The following is a 25,765-nucleotide window of genomic DNA, read 5'->3' as shown; positions in this document are numbered from 1 at the left end:
CCTTGGGTTGCATTTAATTAAATTCAGCCCAAAAACTTCAATTGGCATATGCAAATTTTATGCAATTAGTTAGCTAAACTGAGAAAACGTGAATTCGTTTTTCCCATGGCGACAAGTCTTTGATAAACTGCACTTGATCGGCATTTGATCGAAACTTGAGCCAAAAACTTAACTGAATCACTTGAAAAGTTTGTCTCAAAGTGGCAGATTTGAACTTTTAACTTTTAACTTAATTTAATCAGCTTTCAAGCTCAACATCATAGAATCAAAGTTTATTTTAGAAGTTATTGAGCAGCTTAAAGGCTTCGAACTAATCATTGTTCTTTATTGCACTTCTTTATAAATGAAGTCAGTTCAAAAACAGTGGCATTTACCCCAAAACTACTGCTCAAAAAATAGCTTTGTTAAATATATTTCTACGCTTTAAAAAACAACTGCATACATGGCTTATAACTAGCAGTTATTTGGGTTAATTTTCTTGCATTTCTGCTTAACCTATCACAGTGCAATTGTTTCCAGGGAAATAATCTAGTTAAGTTACGAGTCTCAGCTGCACTGTCTCTGTCTCTGATGCTATCCATCCTTGGTGCGTCTCTTGCTGTGTTCTATAATCTCCATTAAGCATTTACATTGCTTGGGCCACATGATGCTCATAATTTTTTGCTGCATGGCCGAAACCCAGGCACAATTTTTGCAATCATCGAAATGCAATTCGAATGCAATCATTTATCTGACTGCGTTGGTTGTCTGTCCGTCTTTTCGCAATCTTGACTGCTTGGCTTGACTGTCTGCCTCATGGTTGGCACAATTTTTCATTTCAGTTCGATCGCATCCTGTGGCAAAAGCAAATATTGATGCTAGGCAGCAAGACAATCGATTATGTGCCCCGACTGTGGCGCAAACGTAATCAGACAAATTCAATTTACGGCAATTTGCATGCACCGTCCAGCAACTGTTGCCAGTTGCTAGTTACCAGTTAACAGCAACAGCAACAGCAGCAGCAGCAGCAACAACAACCACCAGCAGTTACCTGTTTTTGTTGCATGAGAAATGACAATGGCTGCGGCTGCTGTCATTCTAATGTGACCAAGGCTGGCTGCCAAGGCTGTGGCAAACAGGCAACAAGGCAAGCGTAACCCGCTCACACTCCTCCTCTCCACTGCCCCCTCGATTTTCGTAGCGGGCGCACGCTTGTTGCACATTTGGCGCCTTATCGCCGCACTCGCATCTGCCAACTTCAGTTCCCGGCTCACCCACTCCACAGTCCACAGCTTCAGTGGCAACCTGAGCAACTTGAACAACCTGAGTTTTTCCGCCAGTTTAAAGTGTTTTTTTTTTTTCATTTTCTTTTTCTTTTTGCTGGCCAGGAAATGAAAAATTGCCAAAAACATGCCACGCTCTGGTCTGTGGCACACACATGCATGTTGCACATAATTGGCGTTTATGCCACGAGCAAACCGGCAAAATGCAACCTGCAACCTGCAACTTGCAACAACAACGACAACAACAACAACTGTTGCTGATGCGTTCGCTGATACGCCCTGTGCCAGTTGTTGTTGCCAAATTTTGCCCATTTTTGGGGTGTGTCGCCCCCAGTCAAATGCGCTCACTCACTTAACCTTTGAACTGACAACGTGTTGTTGTTGTTGTTGCCGTTTGGTGTTGCATTGTTTGTCGCAGCAGCAGCAGCAGCAGCATCAGCTGCAGAAAACGTGATTAAATTAAATTAACGTTCGCTTCCTACCCGCCAGCAGCCGTTGCCGCAGCCGTTGCCGCAGCAGCAGCAGCAGCAAACACAACAACCATATTTGTGCTTTTTTTGAGGCATGTGAAATTTAGTCATTAGTTGTTGTTATAGCCAAACCATTAGCGCACACTTGCCAACCACGCCCACCAATTCGTGATGATGTTGCTGGTGCCGTTGTTAACGGTTTGCCGCTTTTGCAGGTGGCAAGTCAAGTTTGCGCAAACCGTATTTAATTTTTGGCTGGCATTGAAAATGCAATCGCAATGGGAAAATAGTTGAGTGGACATCACAGGATCGAAACTGGTTCAATTGGGGAAGTTTTTAATTTACATTTATCTCTTATCTCTCGAAATATACATGCAGGTCATTAATTATTTAGCAATTACTCTCAAAACTAATGCGACTTGTGTTATTTAAAGATATGACTTTTGGAGCTTTCTCTGATTTATCACAAACATTGGAAAAACAACAAATATAGGCCTGTTTGTAAAACAATTATTCAAGCAATTTTATAAGATCAATTTTTACATCTTTTTTACATGCATTTATGCCTTTTTTCTTACAATAAAACTAGTCTGGCCAGAATGCCGAAGGCCACAAAGAGACCATCGTTGAATCAATAACTTATATTTGTTTCGACACTCAAGTGGACTATAAACAACTTCTTATTGGCTTCCTGTTGAAATCGCACAGTTCGCAATTTCTCATCAGCATCGATTCCAAAAATGGTGCGGATGTTTATCTCTCTGGACGGGCAGAAACAACAAACAAGAGCAGAAACATCAAAAAAACAAACAAGCAAAAACAACAAAGGCAACAACAACAAGATTAACAAGATATCAATTTACTGCACAATATTTGTGGCTTTTTTCACACGCTGCCGCCACTTGAACCCCGAGGCAGGACAGGCAAGAGATTAAATATGATGCATGCCTACAGTGGAGCCCATGCAAAATGACTCAGTGCCCCCCAGTGGAACGGACGGCCGACAGACAACTCTGACTGACCAATCAATGATTCCACAAGTTTTATTTTTTATTTGGGAGATATATCTGAGTGAACTCGAAAACAGTTCGTTGTTCTTATTCTGGGACATGTCATGCAACAGCAATGTAACAACAGGAAATACTATCAGCGGGGGCGTTGCAACTGTTGCAACTGTAAATGAAAACCTTTTTCCAAAAAGAGAAAAAACTAAAACCAAATTCAACTGAGGCACGTCACATGCGCTTTTCCTTTCACGAATCGCGCGTGTCGCTTGGCCAGCGCCAAAAGCCATTAACATAAAAATGAATTTCGCTTTTCGCGTCACCATATCGCAGCTACCAAATCGAACAAGCCAAGCCAAGCCAAGCCAACCAGGCCAAATGAAGTTGTAAGCGCTGCAGTCGGACGTTGAAGTTGCAGCTGAAGTTGGCGCTGAAGCCTGAGCTTAAAGCTGGCACTGCAGTTCATGATGTTACGTAGCCAAAAAAAAAACACAAAAAAAATAAAATAAAATTAAGGCGAAACGCAATAAATTTCACAAACGCGCGCAACAATTAGAAACGAAGCAGCGAAAAAACAGCACTACTAAGAATGCGTCAGAGCAGAGTGGACGAGCTGGCTGACACCCTGTATTTGATAAGAAATGTATAATTGTTGTGCACACAATTATTATATTATAGTATTTTAAAATTATATATTGCGCACTTGACACACAGACATGCTTAGATCGCTGATTAAATATTTAAATATATAGAAGTAAATTCAGTTTTGTATAACATACATTCTTTCAGCTTAAGGCGAGGGAAGCCAAGCTATAAATAAATAAGCTCAACTTTTGCTGTAGATAATAAAAAAAAATTAATTACTTATATACATTCTTGCACTACTTCCTTCTTCTACTCCTTCCTTCTTGCATCCATCCTTTTTCTACTTCTTCCTTCTTGCAGTCCATCCTTCTTCTACTCCTTAAGCATATGCTACCCTTTCTTAAGAATGTTTTGCCTACAGGGTATACAAAAAACGCAACTAACGACAAGCCAAACATTTTACGGCTATCGACGATTGGACGCCATCGACATCGACATCGATTGCCATTGCGTCGGTGGCTGCACCGATGCAGACTTCGACTTCGACTTCGACTTCGACTGCGACTGTGACTCCAACTCCGACGACGACGACGACGACAACGTCGTTGGACTCGTGCGCAAGCGCGCCGATAATTTCTTGTTATCGACGCGCAATGATCACGTAAATTATGTCGAGGACTGCCATGAAAAAAAATCACTCGCCGGTGCAGACAAAATGAAAAGCGACTAGCAAAACACCAAAAAATAGATGGGGAAAAAAAAACACGCCAAGAGACGGTAAATTGTATATTGGAATGCATGCGATAGGCATTTAGAGCTAGCTGCAAGCACTTCCAAGCCAACAGCAGTAGACCGGGCCTAGACGTTTATCTGCTCGATTGTTGCGCATTACCAAATCTACCATGTCAAAATTGTAGGCAGATAAGTATTCGATATTGTGTGACGAATGGAGAATAAATCATTAACGACACTCGATTGTTTGCAATATTGAAATGAATTAATTTTTCGAATGTAAAGCATGACCATAAGAAACAGTGGATTGACTGGCAGAGCCAGGGCTATATTAGGGGTAGTTTTTCACAGTTATAAATAGTCTTTCTGCCACAGATAACAGTTGTGGATAGCTCAAATAACATGGGATAAGGCAAATACACAAACACAACACAACATATCGGATATTTATAGAGAAACTGACCCTGTACAAATACTATTTATAGCGCTGTCTTGAAGTGGCAGCTTCAGGTCCGTCTAATTAAGATAAATACACACACACACACACAGAGAGCATGGCTAGAGGGGCGGTTGGGGCAGGAAGGGCGACAGGTCGAGGGCTACATTGTCATGGAGTTTGCTGTCATGTCATTGCAGTTGAAGCTGTCACAGAGAGCGAGTGGCAACATTTCAGTTAACGCCGTTCGCCCGTCGACTAAACCGTAGCAACGGTTGTTAACACGCCAGTTGCAAGTTGCAAGTTGCCAGTTGCCAGTTGGCAGTTGCACCTTACCAGCAACAACAAATTGCAGACGACACAAAAGACACAACAACAACAACAACAGCAGGAGAAGGAAGAAACAGAGCAATAACAACAACAACAACATTTTGTACAAGTTGCCTTAACGAAGACAACGCCTTCGGCTCCTACTTTTGTGACTGCAACTAGCGCCACCTACACACACACACACACACACACACACGAGTACTCGAGTAGGTGTGGACTGGGTGCCGATTGTGCTGTGTGTGTGTGTGTGTATGTTTCCAGAGATTTTTATCTGCTTGGCATTCTTTGTAGCCCAAGTGCCACTGACACTGCCTACAGGTCTCGGGACACGATTGCGATACCCCTCTGGTGTTGTACCGGGCAGTCAACGGAAGTCAGTAAACTTTCAGGGTTATTATTATGCGCGGCTTGTGGGCAGTGCAGTTCCATTGAAGCTGAAGCTGTCAGTGTCTCTGGCAGTCAAGAAAAATGAAAACATCCTCAATGGAAATGAATTGGCAGTTGCCAAAAATTATTTCGAGCTGTGGTCATGAAAAGACTCACATAAATCAACAGCAACAGCAACAGCCAAAACTCTACTCACAATCTGAAGACGTACATTGAACTCTGTGGCTTAATGGCATCAGCTCAATTCATTATCTGTCTGCCCCTTTTGATTTGCAAAAAATAGTCGAAAGCAAACAATAAGAGAGCGACGACAAAACAACTGTTGACCCAATTTAGAGAGAGAGAGCAGTCAACGCCCGCATAATATCGGCTATATAGCTTATGGTTAAATGGTCAAACGTTGATCAATTCTATGATCTATGAATTGCATATTTATGACACCGCCGCCAGCTCAATTAACAGATATTCATACAACTGACAGATCAATAATAATTGCCAGCCATGGCGCAAAGCAATCAAACTCAAGTACACAGCGACTATATCGCGATATTGCAAATATTGCACGTTCTATATAAATAATTATATATCGGTGCATGTGTAATATCTACGTATGTGCCAATTACAGCAATAGCAACTGATATCGGCTAGCAATTATGCGCTGCGGTTCGCTTTGATGCACTTAATGCATGGTATATAGTATTATTATTAAAACTATTATTATTAAAAGCTTTTTGATTAACTACAAGATTCAGAGCTGTTCTTTATATGTTTTCGTCAAATTTACATTTATTTTTTATAGTCTACTAAATCTTTGGCTTCTTTGGGTCTCTTTTAGTTTATATGTGATTCTTATTGAAATGTTGTACTCTGCTTTGCGGTTACGTACTGGATCAACATGTGGGTTCATGAATAAATCCATATGCATATATATATATACATATATACATATACATATATATGGATATGTGTGTGCTTTTCGTGTTTGTTTACCTGGGCCTGTGGTTGACAGCGACCCGTACTTGTGCTTAATATCAAATAACGCCTTCCTTCAAGCGAAATCAAGCCCATTCATATCTGAAGTTATTCTGTTCAAAGCTATGCAAAGCAGGTGAAAGTTTCAGATGGGAACTAAAATCTAAATTGTTACTAAAGCAGCACAAGTTGAGTTTAGTCAGCGCTTAGAAAAACTTTCAATTGTCATTTTGGTCAATCACATTTCATTCCCTATACACAGATATACCATATATTATATCTTTTATATCATATAAATACAGTACGAGTGATTCAGAAGTCGTTATGCGAACCATTTGGTGGGGCTTATCAGCATTTATAGCAAATGACTCTCCGCACATAAAAAAAAAGTCTGTAAACTATAAATTTACTTTGATGTGAAATATTCAACTTTTGTTTATTTGCTTATTCTATTAAATCCAAACGCATATTTAATTTGTATTTAGCTGTCACAGATTTCGGATTTCAAATTCAACTGGGATGATTTCTAAACCCACACAAATCAGCATTTGCTTCCAAGCTGTGATTGTGAGAAAAAAGGGTGTCACCCCTTGTTCCAATTTACATATATATATATATATATATATATATATATGTATGCGGGTGCAGATCTTCCAGTGACACATTTATGGTCTGTACTAAAGTTCAATGGACTCGACAAACTACAAAACACATTCGCAACATGTGCCTTGTGGGTGTGTGTGTGTGTGTACTGTTTGTGCATTGTAAATCCGTAAAGACAACAACATGTTGTCATGGCCAAGTGCAATAGCCGGGGCAACATTGTTGCACATATCTGTGGCACTCACCTGCCGTTACATCGAGCCAATCCCAGTTAATTCCAGATATCAAGTTTAATGCTCGCTAATCCAATAAACTGCATCCAATAAGTGAAAACAGAAATAGTTCAAGTGGAAGTCTGATTAAAAATTCAGCAGCACCAGCAGCAGCAGCAGCCAACAGTTACCAGAGTTGCCACAGTGGCTGATAAGAACGACTGCAACTGCGACGGCGACGCACTCGAGTCTCGACTCTGAAGTTTTTATGGTATGCAATTATGGTCTTCAGATACAGATACTGCAGCGCACTGACTGAGATACAGATACAGATGCAGTGGCCGAGGCGGTTAATAAATGCATTTCAGTTGTTCACTCAAGTGGAAAATTTTTTCTTATTTACTTATTTATGATTTTTGAAGTGCATGGCGTAAGGGGCTTGGGGGGGCGTGCACACTGGCCACTTAACTTTGAACTTAACATTTTTTTATTGTTGTTCATCTCACTCTCTCTCTCTCTCTCTCTCTCTCTCTCGCTCTCTCTGTCTTTATTTATTCATTAGTTTTTGTGCACTTTTTCGTTATCAGCAATTATAAATGCATTGACCTCGTTTCTGTTTCGGCTTCGGCCTTTTTTCGGGCTTCGGCTTTCTGGGACAGCAAATGTTGCCAAACATTCAATGCGAAGGCACCGTAAACAAAAAAAAAAAACGCCGAGGGGGGCGCGGCCGCAATTGGTGCACAACGGAAGCTAGATATATATATATATATATATATATATATATATATATATATATATATATGTATATATATGTAGATTTCTTTAAGCAAGAACTAAACACACATTTAAATGCATCACTGCACACAAAAGCAACAACTGCAACAATAACTAACAACCACCGCGCTGCGTTTTCGTTTCGTATTTTCGTTTGTTTACACACAAGGCAAGAGCAATTGCTGTGTATTCTGTTTTATGGAATGTATATTTGTGGATGGTGAGTTGTTGTCGACTCGCACCGGTCAACGTGTGACTGAAAACTGAAAACTGACAAAACAAAAACCGAAACTGAAACCAAAACCGAAACCGAAACTGAATTCAAAAATGAAACAGTCGTTAAGCGTGGCGCTCAAACTGCTGAGAGACACAGGCAGAGAGAGAGAAGAAGAGAGTAAAAACCGTAACCCGAGCGAAAAAGAGAGTGGGTGTGTGGGCGAGAGCGACGGTCACGCAGCGAGAATGGCAGTGGGAGGAGTAAGGGAGAGAGTGTTTGCGACAATTTGGTTGAGTGCATGCGCATACTGTATACACAATGCCCGGGAGGGGGGAGGTGGGGTCGAGCGCAACAAAACGGTGCTCAATTTGTTTTGCTGCTGTTTACCTCTGTTACTCCCCCGGGAGGGGTTACGCTAACTGCAGCGCAGGGTTCAGTGTTACACAGCGAATGTTTACCTCGACCCGACGACAGTCGAATGTCAGCCGAATGCACTCAGCCGACACGAGCCGAATGCTAGTCAAAAGCATTCCATGGACAGAGAGAGAGAGAGAGAGAGAGAGAGAGAGAGAGAGTCATCTACACAGCTATTCAAATGAACATAATATAATACTAGTTTTTGAATATATTAATGTAAATGTATCCCAAATACTTGCATACAGTTTCCGGAATTGGGGAAGACCTGTCAAAATATTTTCAGAATTCTCTTTTGGGAAAGAAACTAACCGCTTATTGTTTTACGACCTCTTTTTAAAATTTAAAAATAATTTTTACTGCCTCCAGGTCAAGTGCTTTTTGAAGACGAATCCCAATGGTATTCGAAATATTTTGTAATACGTCAAAAATAAAAAAAAAGCACTTGAGCTGGAGACAAGAAAAAAAAATATTAAAAAAAGGAAAGAAACTAAGCAAAAATACTTTGTTTTGCTTATGATATATATATATATCATAAGCCAATAATAACAACAAAAATATATATATTACCATTAAAACCTTTCTTAATTGCTTAAATATCGAAGACAGCTTCATTAAATTGTACTGTTCTGAACTCGGAAATGCACTGCCTATAGTGTTACTACATATATATAATAATGTTAAACATACACGCGATTTATAGATAAGTATTTCTTTTTTTTTGCAGCTGTCAGGTGCAAAACGTAAAAATGCGACAGTAAAAGATAAACACAACTGAGTTCTTGGAAATATTGCTTATCTATATCTATAAAAAAAAAATGTATAAAATAGTAAGGAAAATTTCACAAATATTTACTAGCGATGGATGGTAAACATGATGATTTCTTTCGGAACTGTTAAACATTCTTGACACAGAATGCATATTAAATAATCCATAGAAAATTGTGCTACAAATCATTTTAATTGCGACTGAGAATTGTAAATCAAAATGCATGCTTAATGAGTACGCATAAGGATTATAAAATGTAGAGCCGTAAAATCGTCTTGTTTGACACTTGACGTTGCACGAGATGCAATACACTTGTGAAGCACAGATGCGAGTATCTGACAGATGCACATTCCATGTATATATTTATGTATGTATATTTAAATGTAAAGAGGGTACTGCATCTGGGCATTGTGCTCATTATGAATGCCTCATCCCGGCGCCGCACTGCCGGCTTTAGGGGTTGCACCGCTCGTTTATGCTGCTCTTCCCCTCGATTATGTAGGGTAATAGTCGAGTTCGGCTGAGCTGTTGATTTACTGCCTCGGCTTTTCACACTCGCCACACACACACAAATGCTGAGTTGTGGTGAAAGTGGCGTAATAGATTTCCCATGATAACCACTAGCGGCTTTAATATGCGCAATCAACTCCAAAACGGGGTGACTTTAAGTTCATCATCAGACTACACAACAAAAGAGGGGATGCTTAAAGTTCATCAAAATATTTTCGTTATTCCAACTGGAACAGCTGTCCACTTGGGTTTATTCAACTCGAAAGCACAAAGTAAAGCGTCATCAAATCCCCGTATGTGGCACGTTTCCGATTCACAAAGGCTGACGGCTGCACAGGGGCGGGCGGAATGGGCGGGAATTGTTCCGTAGATGCTGTGCAGACACACACACACACACAGGCATACGTCAATAATAATACATATAAAAACTGTTGCGTGCTTTTGGGCGCGCCTCCAACACGAAATTGGCGCACTCGTGCACTGGGCCAGACTCTGCTTTGGGGTTGGCCGCATTTTGGGGTTTGGGGAGTTGGAGGTGGGCTTGCTTTAAGGTGTGTCCATGCATGCATTATTACAGAGCAAAGACAAGCAAAAGTTATTCGGGGTTGGCACATTTCAATTACCCGACCGACGGCATATCCTTTTGACACGCACGATACGACGCAATCTGTTTAATTGAGGTGTTTAGCCGTCTGAATAATTAAAGCCAGCCAAAGGCGATGCACATAAAGCAGAGAAGGTCACAATCATAAATTAGACACGCGACTCTCTAAGTGGCACTCTATCCGCCAAGCAAACGACAAGTGTGTACAGGCTCTTTGCGATTAAAGAAGATAACACACTTACCAAAGATAGGGTTGGGATCTGAAGCTGAAGGGTGGCCAAAGATGGGGCTGTCGAAGGTTCTTATGATGAAGAGAGCAGCAAATAACAAGCAAGTGCTCTTCACTGAAATAATCTTTTCCTACTTTAAGTTGATTTATCGATATGCACACTTATCAGTCGATAGTCCCATCTTCAGTACTCATAATAAACCATAGTTAAGATAACAGAGAAACCCTCAACCTGACAACAAATTCTTGAATTCGCTATAGGCTCAGAAGGGGGCACAATTGGTAATAGTGCATAGTGTTTGAATACAATTTAATCTATCTGATTAAATCTATATCTAAAACTCTATCTGAATTTCTCTTATAGAGTTCCGCTCTTTCTGGCACTCATTCCCTAGTTATTTCTCAGGCGGAACAAGTTTGCAATACATTACTCAACTCCCACTCGCTCTTGCCAATTCAATGATATTTTTAAGAAATTTGGTAAAGCTACCAATTAATTTTTAACTAATTCTATCTCTGGTATTAATTTATAAATAGATAGGCATGAAGCTTCAAAAATAACTGTGACTCAGTCATATATTCTTATAGATTTTTTACTTTGGTTTAAAACTCTATTAAAAGAACATGTACGTTTTTTAGCTAGTCTTGCCATGCATAGTCACAACTTTCCAAACAGGCAATACCTTACGTGTCCATAACTAATTTGAAGTGAAAGACCACACAAAAGAAGCCGGCTGCTGTCTACGGCCACTAAGTATGTAGTATAAATTGTGGCTGGCCATATTTAAATAAGACAAAGTGCTGACATTTCGTGCTCAGCAGCGTGCCCATTAGCCAGTCAGGCCGAAAGCGAAACGATTATTGGCTCAGTGTGCGCCAAATACACCCACACACCACACACAAATGCACAAATGCACAAATGCAATGGCCAACAGTGGGCACCATAATTAAGTGGCCCACTCGGACAGCAGAATTGAAGAACTGAAGCGCAAAAATTGTGCCAAATGTGGAGGGAAAGAGAAAAACATAAAGTAAAAGTGCAATTATGAATATGAATGTTAGCAGAAACGATTCACATGCATTTTGTTTGTTATTTGGCTTTCGAGTTGAGGATATGGAGTTGGAGTTGGAGTTGGCTACTGTTTGAATCGAGCACGCAGCTGGCAGCTTGAAAACAGCTTGAAACTGGCAGCTTGACGCATGCGCGGGCTGCTTGCGTAACAGTCGGTACCGAAAGTAATGTGACAGGCGTTAAATGCGATGCAATCGATTTGATTTGCAATCTGTGATGACTTTAATTGAAAAACCACCAGACTGACAATAGCGTGTGGGCGTGGCACAAATACAAATCAAACAGTACATCAAGTGGTGCTCAGTTAGGTGTGTGTGTGTGTGTGTGTGTGTGTGTGTGTGTGTGTGTGGCACGACAGCTGTAAGGAAGTCAGTCGGTCGCTAATGCAAATGCACCCACGCAAATTATGAAAAATTATGCACACCATGCGGCAAATTTGTTGGCCAAGTCGGCGCTTTTGGCTTCCTGGCCAACAACGGGCAACAAACAGATAGCGGTTTAGACTGTGGGAGGGAGAGCGACAAAAGGCCATTTCACGCCGCAAAATGAAACAAATTTGATGTGGCCACTGTGAACAACGAGCATTGAGACTTGACTTTCTGCGGAAACATCAGCAGTATGAGTGTCCAGCAGCTGCCGCTCTCTCTCTATCTATCTCTCTCTCTCTCTCTCTCTCACACTCTCTCTGTCTTTTTTATACACCCCCTCACCAACCCCCTTCGGTTTTGTCTTTTGGTCTGCTTTAGCATTTCGTAAACGTTGCGTCTTTAAGCTGCTTGCTGCTGCTGCCTTGTTGTATAATGAAACCGTATCCGTTTTTTGTTTTTTCATCCAGCGTAATGGGATATTTTTGCAGCTACCTTCACGATCGCATTGAATTCAAATTGTGTATTCGAATTTCTGCTTATGACCAAAAATATTTCAGTCTGCTGTTAAAAAACAAAAGGGTACACAGAATACCAAAAGAAACACAACGACGAAACCAAATGAAGAATGTTCACAGCTCTGTAATTTAAATCTTACTCGCTTCAGCATACCAAATTTTATAGCTTCTTTTTTTTCTTCGCTTTTTGTCATTGTCATTGTTGTTGTTGTTTTAGTTATTGCACATGCGTAATATTTGTTGTTGTTTTTTCTTTTTTGTTTGTCTCATAGCCAGACAAAAATCATTCAAGTGCCACAACATTTTTGTGTGAAATTTGTGGAAAGCTTGAAAATGTTTGCGCATCATCTCGGCAAAAAGATATGCGAGTAATTTTTTGTAGTATTTTAAGTACTTTTGAAGAAATGTATATGGCTTTTTCTGGCTTTCTACGACTTGAAAAGCAAATTTTTTGTTAGAAATTTTTGAGAGAACTAGCGTATATTAAATTCTGATTATATAGCCTTTTACGCCTTTTTAAAGTTAATAAAGCTTTTAAAATTACAACAAGAGAGAAATTAGCTCTACGAAATTTACGATTGGCCACAGAACTATGAAAGCATACATTGAAATAAAATAAAATAAATACTTAAAACTTTACGGATCTATATTAATTCACAATGGTATCTTCGTAACAATGATGCTTATCTCATATGCAGTTGATTCAACTCTTAAAATGAGTAATTCTGAGCCATTCTTTATGAGATTCCTATCAGTTTTTATTAATACCACACACATGCACTCCAAACAAATGTGGCCACATTTCTCGAAGATCTCACACGGCTTTTACTTTTGTTTTAAGCGTATTTTGAGCTGTGTTTTTAATGCGCTTGAAAACCTTTTAACATTCCTTTTCGTTTCGTTTCGTTTCGTTTCGATTCGATTGTTGACTTAAGCTACTTTCGTTATTCTTAAGAACAACATCTTTCGCTTTTTAACAAGCAAGCGACTGGCCTAAAGGAAAAGTGTTGGCCAAACAGATCTTAATCGTTCTTGAGCCATCATCTTTTTGGCTTTTTGTTTTGTCCACAATATTGGGCATTAAGTGTTGCTTTGTGTGTTCTGCAAAGCTGCAGTTGTTCAAAGTTGAGTTGTTGTTGCTGTTATTGCTGTTCAGCCTGACAACGTCAACATTAATCACTGTCAGCAGCCTGGTCTTTTTCTGTTCTGGGACTGGGTTTGGACCTGGGCCACCTCATCGTCACGCTCGGTCTTTTATTTTTTTTTTTTTTTTGCTGCTGTTGTCTGCATGTGATTTCATTAATTTCGCATTCCGATGCGCAGCAGCGCAAAATTCCATGTAGCCAATCTGTGAGGCAACCCCCCGCTCTCTGTTTCCCTCCCTCCATCCCTTGGTCGTTATGGCGCTGGCACAGTCATAGCAGCCATGAGGAAGTGCAAAGTGTTGCACATGTGCATCGCACTTTAATTTTTATACGCTGATCGTTTTTTATACATATATACAAAAATATATATATTTTTTTTTTTTGTTTTGTTTTTTATGCAGCGCTTTGATCAATCAATTCAACTGGCGTCGTTTATCTGTTTCAAGGTTTATTTACTGCCAGAGCCAGAGCCAGCAGGCAGAGGCAGAGATAGACAGACCAAGCTGGAGCCAGTGGCCCCTTTGGCCATAAAATATTTTAATTGAATGATCAAAATCGGATGCTCGTCGATTGCACAGACGACACAACACGCACACACACACACACATAGCCCGCACCCCCTCCACCCACCTACTCTGCCGGACTGCATCCACTTGAGAAATATGTGTCGAGCAGAAATATGAATTTCAAACGACAATCGGGCGCCAGTTTCAATTCCATAGACCGCATGACCCACAAATAGCGCTAAGCTCTCGTCGCCAAATTGCCAAATTGGGCATCAAAAAAGCGACAGCAGCAACAACAACAACAAGAACAAGAAAAGAAACATCAACTGCAATTGCCAATTTTCCAAACAACATTTACGAGGGTGTACCAAATTATCTTATAATCAGGAAATATGCCAATTATTTATTATGATTTTCACTTTCGCCAAAATGATAATGATAAATTTCACAAGCTTGGAGAAATTTCTGTTTGGCGTAGAATTTTATGGTCTCTGTTTTCACAAATGCTTTGCTTTGTCAGTTTTAAAAATTATTTTATTCCAAAGCAGTGCTTAAAAAAACAATTTGAGAATAGCTTTTGCCTAAAAGCATTTTTCTGATTTGAAAATTACTTCATTTAAAAAACAATTCTTGAATGAAATGCTTTTGCCTATAAGCATTTTTACCAAAGGAGAGCCCAGACTAATGCTTGGATATTCTATATATAGGTATAGACTGGGTTATAAGCAGTGCAGTTAACTGTACTGTATAACTAGGTAATCTATCGGCATAACTATACATAAATACCAAATATTATAAGCAAATATTAAATCAATATTTTGCCTACTTTAAAGAGTTAAAGCGGAAAACTCGTTAAGCGCACCTCGCGTGTTTTTATTATTATTATTTATATTTTGAGATTTATTTGCTGGCGCAGCAGAGTCACAGAGAGAGAGACGCATCTGCCATGCTTGGCTACACAGCAAACTTCAGCTCCAACTTGGACTTGGATCAGCAGCTGCGATGTAGTCGCCATCGCCATCGCCATCGCCGCCGTCGACGTCGTCGTGGCCATGTCACCTTGTCGTTTTGCTGGCTAAGTCGGTCGCACATGTCGCGGCATGCCATTTTAGGATTTGTGGCCGAAAAACCAAAAGAAATAAATAAAAATGAAGAAAAAAAAGTAATGACATATACATATGCATACACATGGTATGTTAGTACGTATGTATGTATGTATGTACGTTGTAAGTGCAACATGGGCCGCTTATTTTGGGACCGTGTTGTCTGTAGAAAGTGCCGCCAGCAACAAATCACAGCCGCTGCTGCAGTCGCGTCTCATTATTTTTATTTTTATTTTTCTTTTCTTTTTTTGCATATGGCCATTAGCGTTGACAAGGCAGAACCACAAAGAAGTCACCACCACTCGCCACTTGAAAGTGAGCGCCAGCTGTTGCCAATTTCCGCATTTAGTGTCATATAGCCGTAGCAGCAGCAGCAGCAGCTCCTCCAGAATTCGCTTTGACGACCCCGACCCCGAACGCGACTCGCTTTCATTCAGCTGACTGACTGTCTGTCTGTCTGCCTGCCTGCCTAGTTGGTTGGTTGCCTGCCTGCTGCCTGCCTACTGCCTGCCTGTCTGATTGCCAACACGTTGCGAAAGTCACATAAATGGCAAAGACATGTTGCTGTTGTTAAGCGGTGCTTTTAATTGACCAACAAATTACATGCTGCATGTTTGCCTTTCGGCCAAACCCTGCAATAGATGACAAGCAAAACCAGCGTCGAATGACTAATTGGTCACCATAATGGTCACATTCGGACCCAGACTCAATATCAAACGTAAACGACAAACTCAAAACTCCGTACTCAACGTCCGAGCTGGCTTCAGCAACAGCTGCACACTGGTTTAAATTTTAAATTAATAACTTGTCATTTGGAAAGCATAAGATGATTATAAACGCTAAATGCCTGGATTCCATTTTCTTCAAATTTTTAAATAACAACTTGATGATTGCAGAGTTTAGTAAAATTATTTAAGAAACTGCATAGATTTTATCTTAATGAAATTTAAGTACTAAATCAATATACAACTCAAAACATAACTAAAATTGTATATTCTTATAAATATTTAGATGAAGTTTAAAGAAGCAATTAAAGTGCAGCAAAAATCTAGATAAGACTTGTGAGGTTAAAGGAAAAGAAAAACCAGAAAAGAAAACAAAACCAGCAGAATCAAACTAGATGACTAAGACTATAATCTTCTTTGTTATCGAAAAAGTTATAGCTGCAGAACAAATTTGGAGTGGAAAGCTGTGTAATGTTGACCACTGTGCAACAGTTTTGGGCTGGGCGGCCGCTGCTGCAGTTCGTCAAGCCATTCACACACGATTTAGCGCCACCGTCGTCGCCGTCGCCACGGGATCTCATGTGATGAATTTGCCGCCAAGACAGCGTCGCCAGAGCATTGGCAAAGTTGCCAACTGTTGTTGCTGTTGTTGTTGTTGTTGTTGCCTTTTGGGTGGTCGGCAAGTCGTCGGCACAACTCCTGCGGCTTAAATGCTTCGACAAAAAAAGTTCAATTTGCGTTGGCATAAAATGACTAAATTATTCATTGCAGGATTTTGCTGGTTGCAGCACAGCCGGCGGCAGCCGCTGTTCGTACTGCGAAAAAACACTTTCGCTCTCATGCGAGGAGTGTGCGACACACCCGCTTCAAGAGCTCAACACCGGGTTCAGAGAGCTCAAGCCAATATGCCAGACAATTTGGTGTGTAATGCTCATGTTTAAGACTCGACAAATAAACAAAAGAACTCGGCTGCGGTTTGCCACTTGATGTATGTGGCCAGGCAAACTGGATCCAACTCATTAGTACTGCCAGCCGGCAAGCCAGCCAGCCAGCCAGCCAGCCAGTAGTCTAGCAGTCGAGCCCAGATCGGAGACACGACGCCTGGCAAGCTATTGTTGTCTGCGCTTGCCAGCTCTACCTGGGCTGCTGTTTAATGGCTGCTTCCCAAGCCACTGGTTGCTCCTCCAGACGCTGTCAGCGTCGCTGACTCTAGCCAGAAGCACGCGCCAGGGCCGCATTGTTAAACAAAGTGTTTCACTGAGTGACTGCCTGAATGGCTGACTGACTGTTTGAATAAGTGAACAAATGACGGGCAGGCGTTGCTTTTATTGTTATTGTTCAAGAAAATAGCAAATATGCTGCTGAAAGGTCGCATGCTGAATGGAGAAAATCCACTCCTGAAAGCGAATAGTTTTTCCAATTTTTGCTTGCATACCGGATTTATGAGTCAAATATCTTAATGGATCTATGCAAATGTTTGTAAGCCCATAATCTTAAACTGCTTAAATGAAATAATATTTTTATGTTGACTCTGCCTTATCTACAGTCAATAAATGTTAACGAAAAAACAAGAAAGAACGGCACGGCAAAGATTATATACTTTAATAGGCCGGAGTCGAAATGCCGATATCTAAATTGTACCATAAATATAAATAAGCCGTGAAAGCTATGATATTAATTAACTTAGGCCAAGTTTCTGCAAGAAAACTGAGAACTAATTTGCTTAATAACAGACGGGCAGACGACCTTGGCTACGGCGCCGACTCGGCGACTGATGTGATCAGAAATATATATATACATTTACCAGTCAAACAGTCCTATTATCATTATCCCACACTTTGCTACACATTTTTCCTTGAACGCTGCCCGAATTAAGTGTTCAAAAAGGCAACAACAAAAAGCGCTAAAAACATTCACGATAATTATATCTTAGCGATCGAAAGTATCTTTCCGTAACATCCCCAGTTATGAATAGAGCTTCAGGTACTGGCTGCATAATATATAGCTAAATAGATATAGCTGGTTAGAGCTGACCGTCGCTTATGTCACATTTGTGCAAATCGCAGTCGATCATGCGGCGGCTACAATTCCTGGGGCATAAACAGTTAACAGCCCTATAATCAGGCAACAATTTGCCACAGTCACCCACAAAAAGGCAGCAAATGGCTGAAACTCATGCAACTTCCTCATTGCCCGACAGCACATTGCATAAGCCAACAAATTGCAACTGCAACTGCAACTGCAACTGCGATCGATTTAAAACAGAAACCAAATATAAATTGGATGAGCCATGTGTTTATGAATGAAAACTTGAAAGAAATGCCAGACATGAAATGCAATGAAACCGAATAGAAACCATTGCCAATCCGTAGCCAAATGAGAGAGCGGCGTCTTTGAGGGCGACTGTGGCGAAGCAGCGTTGCAGCGTTGCAGCGTTCCAGCATGGCAGGCAAGGCAGGAAGCTGCCACAAAACGACGATCGACGATTGCAATTGTCTGCGTCGGCAACTGCGTCAACGTCTGCCACAGCGGCTAAAATGAAAGGCTGCAGCAATGTGAGGCAAATGATAGACAGGCAACTGTCTGAGCTGACTGGGCGACTAGCTCTGCTGTGGGTCTCTCTCTCTCTCTCTCTCTTGGCCCAGCCCTCTCACTGCAATTCCCCACTTCTCTCAGACTCCCTCTTTGCCTCTCACTCTCTTGCTGCTTGCAACGGAAGCGCAAAAATAGAAAATAATTTTGAACTTTGGCGGCGGCGTTTGACTTATTGCCTACTGATTTGCAGACAAATCAGTTTGGCTCCAAGGCAGCGAGGCAGTGCCAGTGCCAGTGCCATATGTGCCGCCACATGTTGCATGTCCAAGTCTCTCTCTCTCTCTCTCTCTCTCTCTCTCTGTCTATGCCTATTTCTGTGTCTGTGTGTGTGGGTGTTGCATATAAATAAATTGTAATTTAGTTTGGCACAGGATGCACATCATCTGACTACAAGCTGGAGTACTCACACTAGCGCCAGCTGCACTCCAAAGAGAAAGTGAGTGTTTGTTAAAATTTGACAGGTTCATTTGACAAACAGGCAGCGTACTTAACTACAAACACACACAAACACACACACACAAACACACACAACACTTGCGATTAGAAATGAAATCGAAAGCATTCACAATAAATCTTAATCAATCAGCTTGCAACGTACTTTAAATTTAATCATTAAATGTTTAGCTTTTAAAGTAACGATTAATTGGTTTTAGCTGGGAATTAAATTTGAATGGAGTAATATATCTATAAATATTGAATGAGTGGCCAGCTTTACACAAGTAATCTGAAAATTATATGCATCTTTAAACTCATAAAATATATAATAATAATAATAAAATATAGATATAATATTAAGGCTTATTGAAATGATTAAAAAATATTTATGAAATAAATAAAAGTTTTTGCAAGTAAAAATTCTAGCAAGTTCACGAAGAATGTAGACTTTTGAGTGACTACAATTCTACAGCTAAGAAAACTTCTATCGAGGAAGCTTGGAACTTTCAAAGCCAAGTAGAACTCAATAATTAAATGACACTTCAAAAAAGTGTGTGGCACTTTGCAGCTATGGCAAATAAAGTGACCATGGTGATAAGTTATGAAGTAATGTGGCAGACACCAATTTACTGACAGTCTTCAATTGGAAATGCATTGAGCATCCACGGGTTCCACAAGCATAACGAGGTCAGTTCTCATAAGCGTTGCCTATAAATCATGTTATGTGTAAAAAAAAAAAATTACAAATATAAATTTAAAAAAAATGGGCAACGCCTGTTGGCTGCTGGCAGCTGCCACAGTTGCCACAGATTTCCGCCTGGAGGCAGCGTCAACTGCATTTTAACCCAATTAGAGAACAGGTTGGCACCTTCAAATACACACACACACACACACACACACAGCGACATTTCACATTTCAATTTGTGTGCCAAATTTTGTGGAGCAGTTAAGTTGTTATTTTTATTTTTGACTTTTTTTTTTTTGTCTATCGGCGCCTGTTTCGACACCATCTTGGCGATCTTATCAGCGCTGCCTGTCGCTGTCAATTGTGTATACAGGGCGTCATTAATTTGCTTAGTTTTTTTTGGGTTAGTTTTGTGTTTGTGTTTGGTTGGGAAAGCGCATAAAATAGAAACCCATCCGCATTTACTATCAGATCGTGTGCTTTAATTAAGTGCATCGCCTGTTGGGATGGTGGGCAGCATTTGAATTTGTGCCATAATTCATGGAAAGTCGAAAGCCAGCCTCAGCCTCAGTATCAGCCTCACTAGCTCAGCTTCACTAACTCCACTCCGATCGATAATGTGCCACATATCAATAAAGAATTCCCGCATAACTGCTTTTTGTTTCTTCTCATTCAACTTGGCTCTTGCTGTTTTATGTGCATATTTGTGTCTGCAGGGCATCTTCATGCCCAACTCCAACTGGCGCCACACAAATAAGTGTCAAGCCGTGCAACAGCAACCACAACAGCAACCACAACAACAACAATAACGACATACCAAACACTTAATTTCACAGCACTTGTCCGCCCATTGATGAAAGCCAAGTGCCGACCAACGGCAGCCTTTTTTGTTTAGTGCACATAATTGGCCAAGTGGGTCACTGTAACTTACCTGCAAAGAAAATAAAAAATAAAGAGAGAGAAAGAGAGAGAGAGTGAGTAAAAAATACAACAAGTGTGTAAAGTAATTAAACGGCTGCCATAAAATGAGTGAAAAAGTTTGAGCTACATAAATTCGTCGTAACTGAACATGCACATTTCGCCAAATAAGCCACAATAGAAAGAAAGCGAGAAAATAAGGAAAAAGACAGAGATAGAGAAAAAAAGACATAGACATAAAGAGAGAAAGGGAGAGAGAGAGAGAGTGAGAGAGCTAGCTTAAAATCATTTTCTTTATCTTCCGGCGAACGAAAATTAATTTCTTATTGATAATTAGTTTAAAAAAATAAAAAACAAATTTTAATTATTACAAAAAAACCAAAAAAAAAGTTTAAAAAAGAAAATCTAGGCAATTTCTTATTCAATAACATACCCTGCACATGGCGTCTGCCAATGGTGTAGGGGTAGGTAGACCTAATTTTGGTATGCCGAACCCTGGATGAGATTTGGCGGAATTGATTAACTTAATGCTAGCTCTCTCTCTTTCTCTTTCACTTCTCTGTCTCTGTATTCAAATTTGACGCAACACTTTCTGATTCTCACAAAATATATTTCACTTCAGTATTCTGTTTAGTGTAAATGGTTGAAAATGAGTAGGCCGGACTTAATCAGGCAAGAGCTGTGGCACCCGTAATATGGACGATTTTCATTTTAAATTTGACCAGCATCCAAATTAGAAATAAATTTTTGTTTTTTTTTTTATGAAATCTTGTACAGATTTAAATAACAAAATTTTTGTTTAGAACTGCTAACCAGATACAATAGCAATGTGTTCTCCATGTGGACCGTGCAGCCCCTGTGATCCATGCTGTGGGCCATTCGAGTGTTCGCCCAAATGCTACAATTCGGCGCAATTGGAGGCGCTGCCGCAATGTGCACCACGGATACCGCCACCGTTTCCCAAATGCATAACGGTGCAGCAGCCGCCGCGTCTCATCTGCAAGAAGCGGGTCGTATTCACCGAGAAAATTGTGCCCGAGCCGATGGTCGTGAATCGTTGCCGCCAAATCACCATACCCAAAGTGGTCGACGCGACGCGTGTGATCAAGGTGCCCAAACTGATTTGGGTGTCGCAGATGGTGCGGGAACCGCGCGTCATCTACTATCCATCCATGATACCCGATCCCTATGTCGTCTGCTATCCAAAGCGTGTCTGCGAGCCGCGCGAGGTCTGTCAATCGATACTGTGCCAGCCGAAGCCGCAGACCATTGATATACCACCGCCGCGTGAGTATTGCTGTTACCCAAACGGACCCATCAACTATAAGCCGAGTGCCGCCTGTCCGCCCTGCCCCATTGGACCCTGTGCTCCAGGTGGCGCCTGTTGTCCATTGCCCTGTTTCTCGACGAATCAGTATCCTGTTTGTGAGACACGTTGCGGACCCTGTGGACCATGCGGACCCGGTGGACCTTGTGGACCCTGTGGACCATGTGGACCGTGCGGACCCGGCGGTCCTTGTGGACCTTGTGGTGGACCCTGTGGACCTTGCGGACCATATGGTGGTAACTCTGGACCCGGCTGTTGGACACCCTGCGGTAGCTTGTAATCTGTCAATGTACATATACATATATATCCTCCTATGTGTGAGCATAAATACCCGTACATATGGCCACGAGCTTAGCATTAAAACAATAAATATTTCCCTTAAAATCGACCAGATCTAATATCGCTTATGTAGCCCAGATTGGCATATAATATACAGATACACCAGTTGCTGGCGTAATTCCTTTATCCTCTTATTTTTTAATTCCCCCACAAATACCCGCAGTTCTTCTGCATAGCCATCAAAATTTCCATAGTTGAATAACTTATATGAAACACTTTAATAACCCATTCAAATTACAATAACAAAATAATATGGCATTTTTTTGTTGAATGCGTTTCCGTATCGAAAACATGAAATTAACATAATTTTCTTATACACAACAAGCATTTCATATGATTTTATTGCTTTTGTAAATTCCATATTTTAAGGGTTTTTTATGTGCCTGAATTAAATTGCTTCATTTGCGCCTGCATTTTTCAGCTGTCGCTTTGCTTTGCTTCTTTCTTTCTTTCTTTCTTTATTTCTTTCACTTATGCGTTTTGCCACACTTTGGGCATTGTTTGAGTGTTTTAGTGTTGTGTTTATATTTTTTGGCTTGGACCAAATAAACGCATTCATAAATTATGCATTTGAATGCAAATGCCGCACGCCGGCTAATTGGTTTATGTAAGAAATATTTTGTTGGAGATTTACAAGCCTATCTCCCTCCCTCTGCCTCCCTCTCTCTCTCTCTGCGGTGCTTTGAAGAATAACAATGTGTGCTGCACGTAATGACAACTGCACGACGTTGAGGCATTGAAAGCAGCCGACATGCATACGCAAAAAATTGATCAAAACACACGTTACGCATACGTCACGTAAGCCCGAACAAAAGCAGAGACTGTGGCAGCGTCTCAGACGGAAGCGACAACATTCAGTTGCATGCAACGCCCTCGGTTAGTCAGCCAAACTGTTTACTTTGGCTTAATTAAGGTCTTGACACATTGATATTGTTAGCTGCAACACATTTTACACAGTACACTCAGGTCCCCCTGCACTGCGCCAAAAATGAAGCTACCAAAATAAAATAATAATAAGTAAAACATTCAGGATTCGAGTAGTTAAGAACCCCATACTTAAATAAGTTATTTGATACTAGAGTTTACAGAACATCTAAAACAAGTAGATGCGAATATCCCGTTTGTATTTCTGTCAGTGTATGTCAGTGCATTTGAAATGCTTGGCTTGGATTGCTGTCGTTAGTATCACGATGACGCGTGAGTTTTTCAATTAGCATCGCTAATTAGGAGTTGTAAGACGTTCAAAGGTGTTTTTCTACTCTGAGCCCATTGTGAGTGGGTAAAATGGGTATAATGAAGTTGTGCAAAAGCATGTAACAGGCAGGAGAAAGCATCTCTCATGCGATATGCGCAATCAGCATAAAAAGCCAAGTCGCTATAGACATGACTGTCTGTTTGTCTGTCAGACTATAGGCGTCTGTTTTTCAAAGTAAATATCAAGTTTATATAATTTCATCCCATTCCCAATATCGATAAAAATCGATTAACGTCAACAATTAAACCCAGAATGATTAAGATATCAAATCGAGTATATCTAATATTAATCATTTAAACAAACTTCATCAAGATCAAGTGAGAAATACATAAGAGAATCGTAATATTATAATTGGGTTCCGGGTATCTGCCAGTCGAGCTCTCCCGACTAGAGCATTCGCCACTTGTTAACAGTTGCTCGGCGTCACTCACACACTTGGAATGGGCGAGGTGTTAGCAATGCCCATTAAGGTGAGCTATCGCCTTTTAAGAGATGTGCTCGATAAGAGGAAGCTGCAAATTTGTTGACTCCAAAACACACATTTCCTAATTTTATGTTTAGTGTGTGTGAGCTGTGTGTTAATTTTGGGCCTTTGTTGATGGATTTAATTTGATTTAATTAGTTTGTTAACAACTTTAACTCGTTTTTATCATGTTTTTTTTTCTTCCATTTTTGTTCGAATGAAAGTCGAAAAATTTGAATATTGTGCAAAAAATCAAAATGTTTTTATATACATGTTGCATGTGGTATATAGAGATAAATGTATATACATATGTAGTGTATAATTGGGTTGTGTTTTCTTTAGCATTAGCTTATAGCCATCATTATTGTTGTTTAGCTTAATTCCACGACTCGCATATTTTTCCTGATTTCATGTGTTTTTTTTTCCATTGCTCAATTGATTTAATTGCCCGATCGAGGCGCCAATGGAATTTCAAGTATGTTCGGGTACTTAAACGTGGCCCTAAACCAAAACAATGTGCATGACTAGGAAGTGAATTGAATGATTCAATTGTATTGTTTAAGGTCTCTGCCAGAATCTAATAATATCCACACGCAGCAGTTCCACAATCAACTTGAGCTTTTATGCATTTTATTTCAAGATGCCGTTTCATCTTGACTGGTTTTCATAGCATTTAGAGATAGGCCACAACCCAAGACATAAATCAAGGTAATCACCTATTGTAAGGGCTACGGTCTTAAGACATCCGAAAGTGTAAAGATCTATGGTATAATATAGATTTATTTTGACATGTTGTTGTAACAATTCATTAGAGTTGACCAGCAGAACGGTAAGCCTATAAAGAGCCAATCTGTGGAAAATTAATCGACTAGAAGATGCCCTCACTCTTATATAATATTACAAATTGCTACAGCTGAAAATTAAAGAATTCAAATAATTAAAATTCTTATTTAAATGCAACATTCTTTATGTGTAATACTAGATTTGCCTAAATAAGTTTGATCCTATAATCTGGAATAATAAAACCGGCTACAGATTTGCATTAGCACTAGTAACTAAACATATATTAACATAGATACAATTTTGTAATCTTTAATACACTATTAGCTGTTTACTTCATACTATTACAGTGCCACAGTTTGCCACACACTCGACCAGCTACACAAATGTGACTTGGCCAACATAGTTTTCAAATGGGTTAAGCCACACACACAGGCTTAGATGCTGGCCATTAAAAAGCCAACTTGCCACAGCGGACTATTAGGCAAAATACTATAAAAAGAAGAAAAACCAAGTAAGAATGCTCTAGTCGAGAGAGCTCGACTAGCAGATACTCTGCACACAAGTCTTTACCTATCCATATTGAAAGCAACACGCTGAAAAGAAAATGAAAAATAGAAATTTACGAATCTGCAGCCTTTCCCAACCGATCTTGATGAAATTGTTACAGATGGTCTACATTATGTCTATATTATGTTGATTGATTATTGCTATCGGAAATCGATTTATATCGATAACCGCGAAATGGGGGCAATTATCGGACAAATTAAATGAAATTAATCTGCGTTTGGTGTACCAAAACTTACATCTTATAGTCTTTGACTGACAGACAGACGAACATGTTTATATCGTCTCGACTTTAGATGCTGATCACGAATATATATACTTTATGGCTTTGAAGATGCTTGCTGCTGCCTGTTACATGCTTGTGCACAACTTAATTATACCCTTTTCAGTTGGGTTCAGGGTATAAAACTACAAGCGAGACACAGCCGAAATTTGAGCTTTTTTCTTTCTTACAGGC

The 25,765-nt window shown here is 40.2% G+C and overlaps 2 protein-coding genes across 2 annotated transcripts in view; one reads left to right on the top strand and one right to left on the bottom strand.

Annotated features, from left to right (window-relative positions):
- LOC6560752 overlaps positions 1-25,765 on the bottom strand; it is a 61,544-nt gene that overhangs the window by 23,124 nt on the left and 12,655 nt on the right.
- Positions 21,253-22,292, top strand: LOC6560930 (DBF4-type zinc finger-containing protein 2 homolog). Its single transcript, XM_001986829.2, has one exon. The coding sequence runs from the start codon at positions 21,405-21,407 to the stop codon at positions 22,182-22,184; it is 780 nt and encodes a 259-aa protein (XP_001986865.1). The 5' UTR covers positions 21,253-21,404; the 3' UTR covers positions 22,185-22,292.

The sequence above is a fragment of the Drosophila grimshawi genome, unplaced genomic scaffold (genome assembly GCF_018153295.1).
Source record: "Drosophila grimshawi isolate 15287-2541.00 unplaced genomic scaffold, ASM1815329v1 contig_1369, whole genome shotgun sequence".
Taxonomy (NCBI): domain Eukaryota; kingdom Metazoa; phylum Arthropoda; class Insecta; order Diptera; family Drosophilidae; genus Drosophila; species Drosophila grimshawi.
This window is presented reverse-complemented; position numbering and strand designations above follow the sequence as displayed.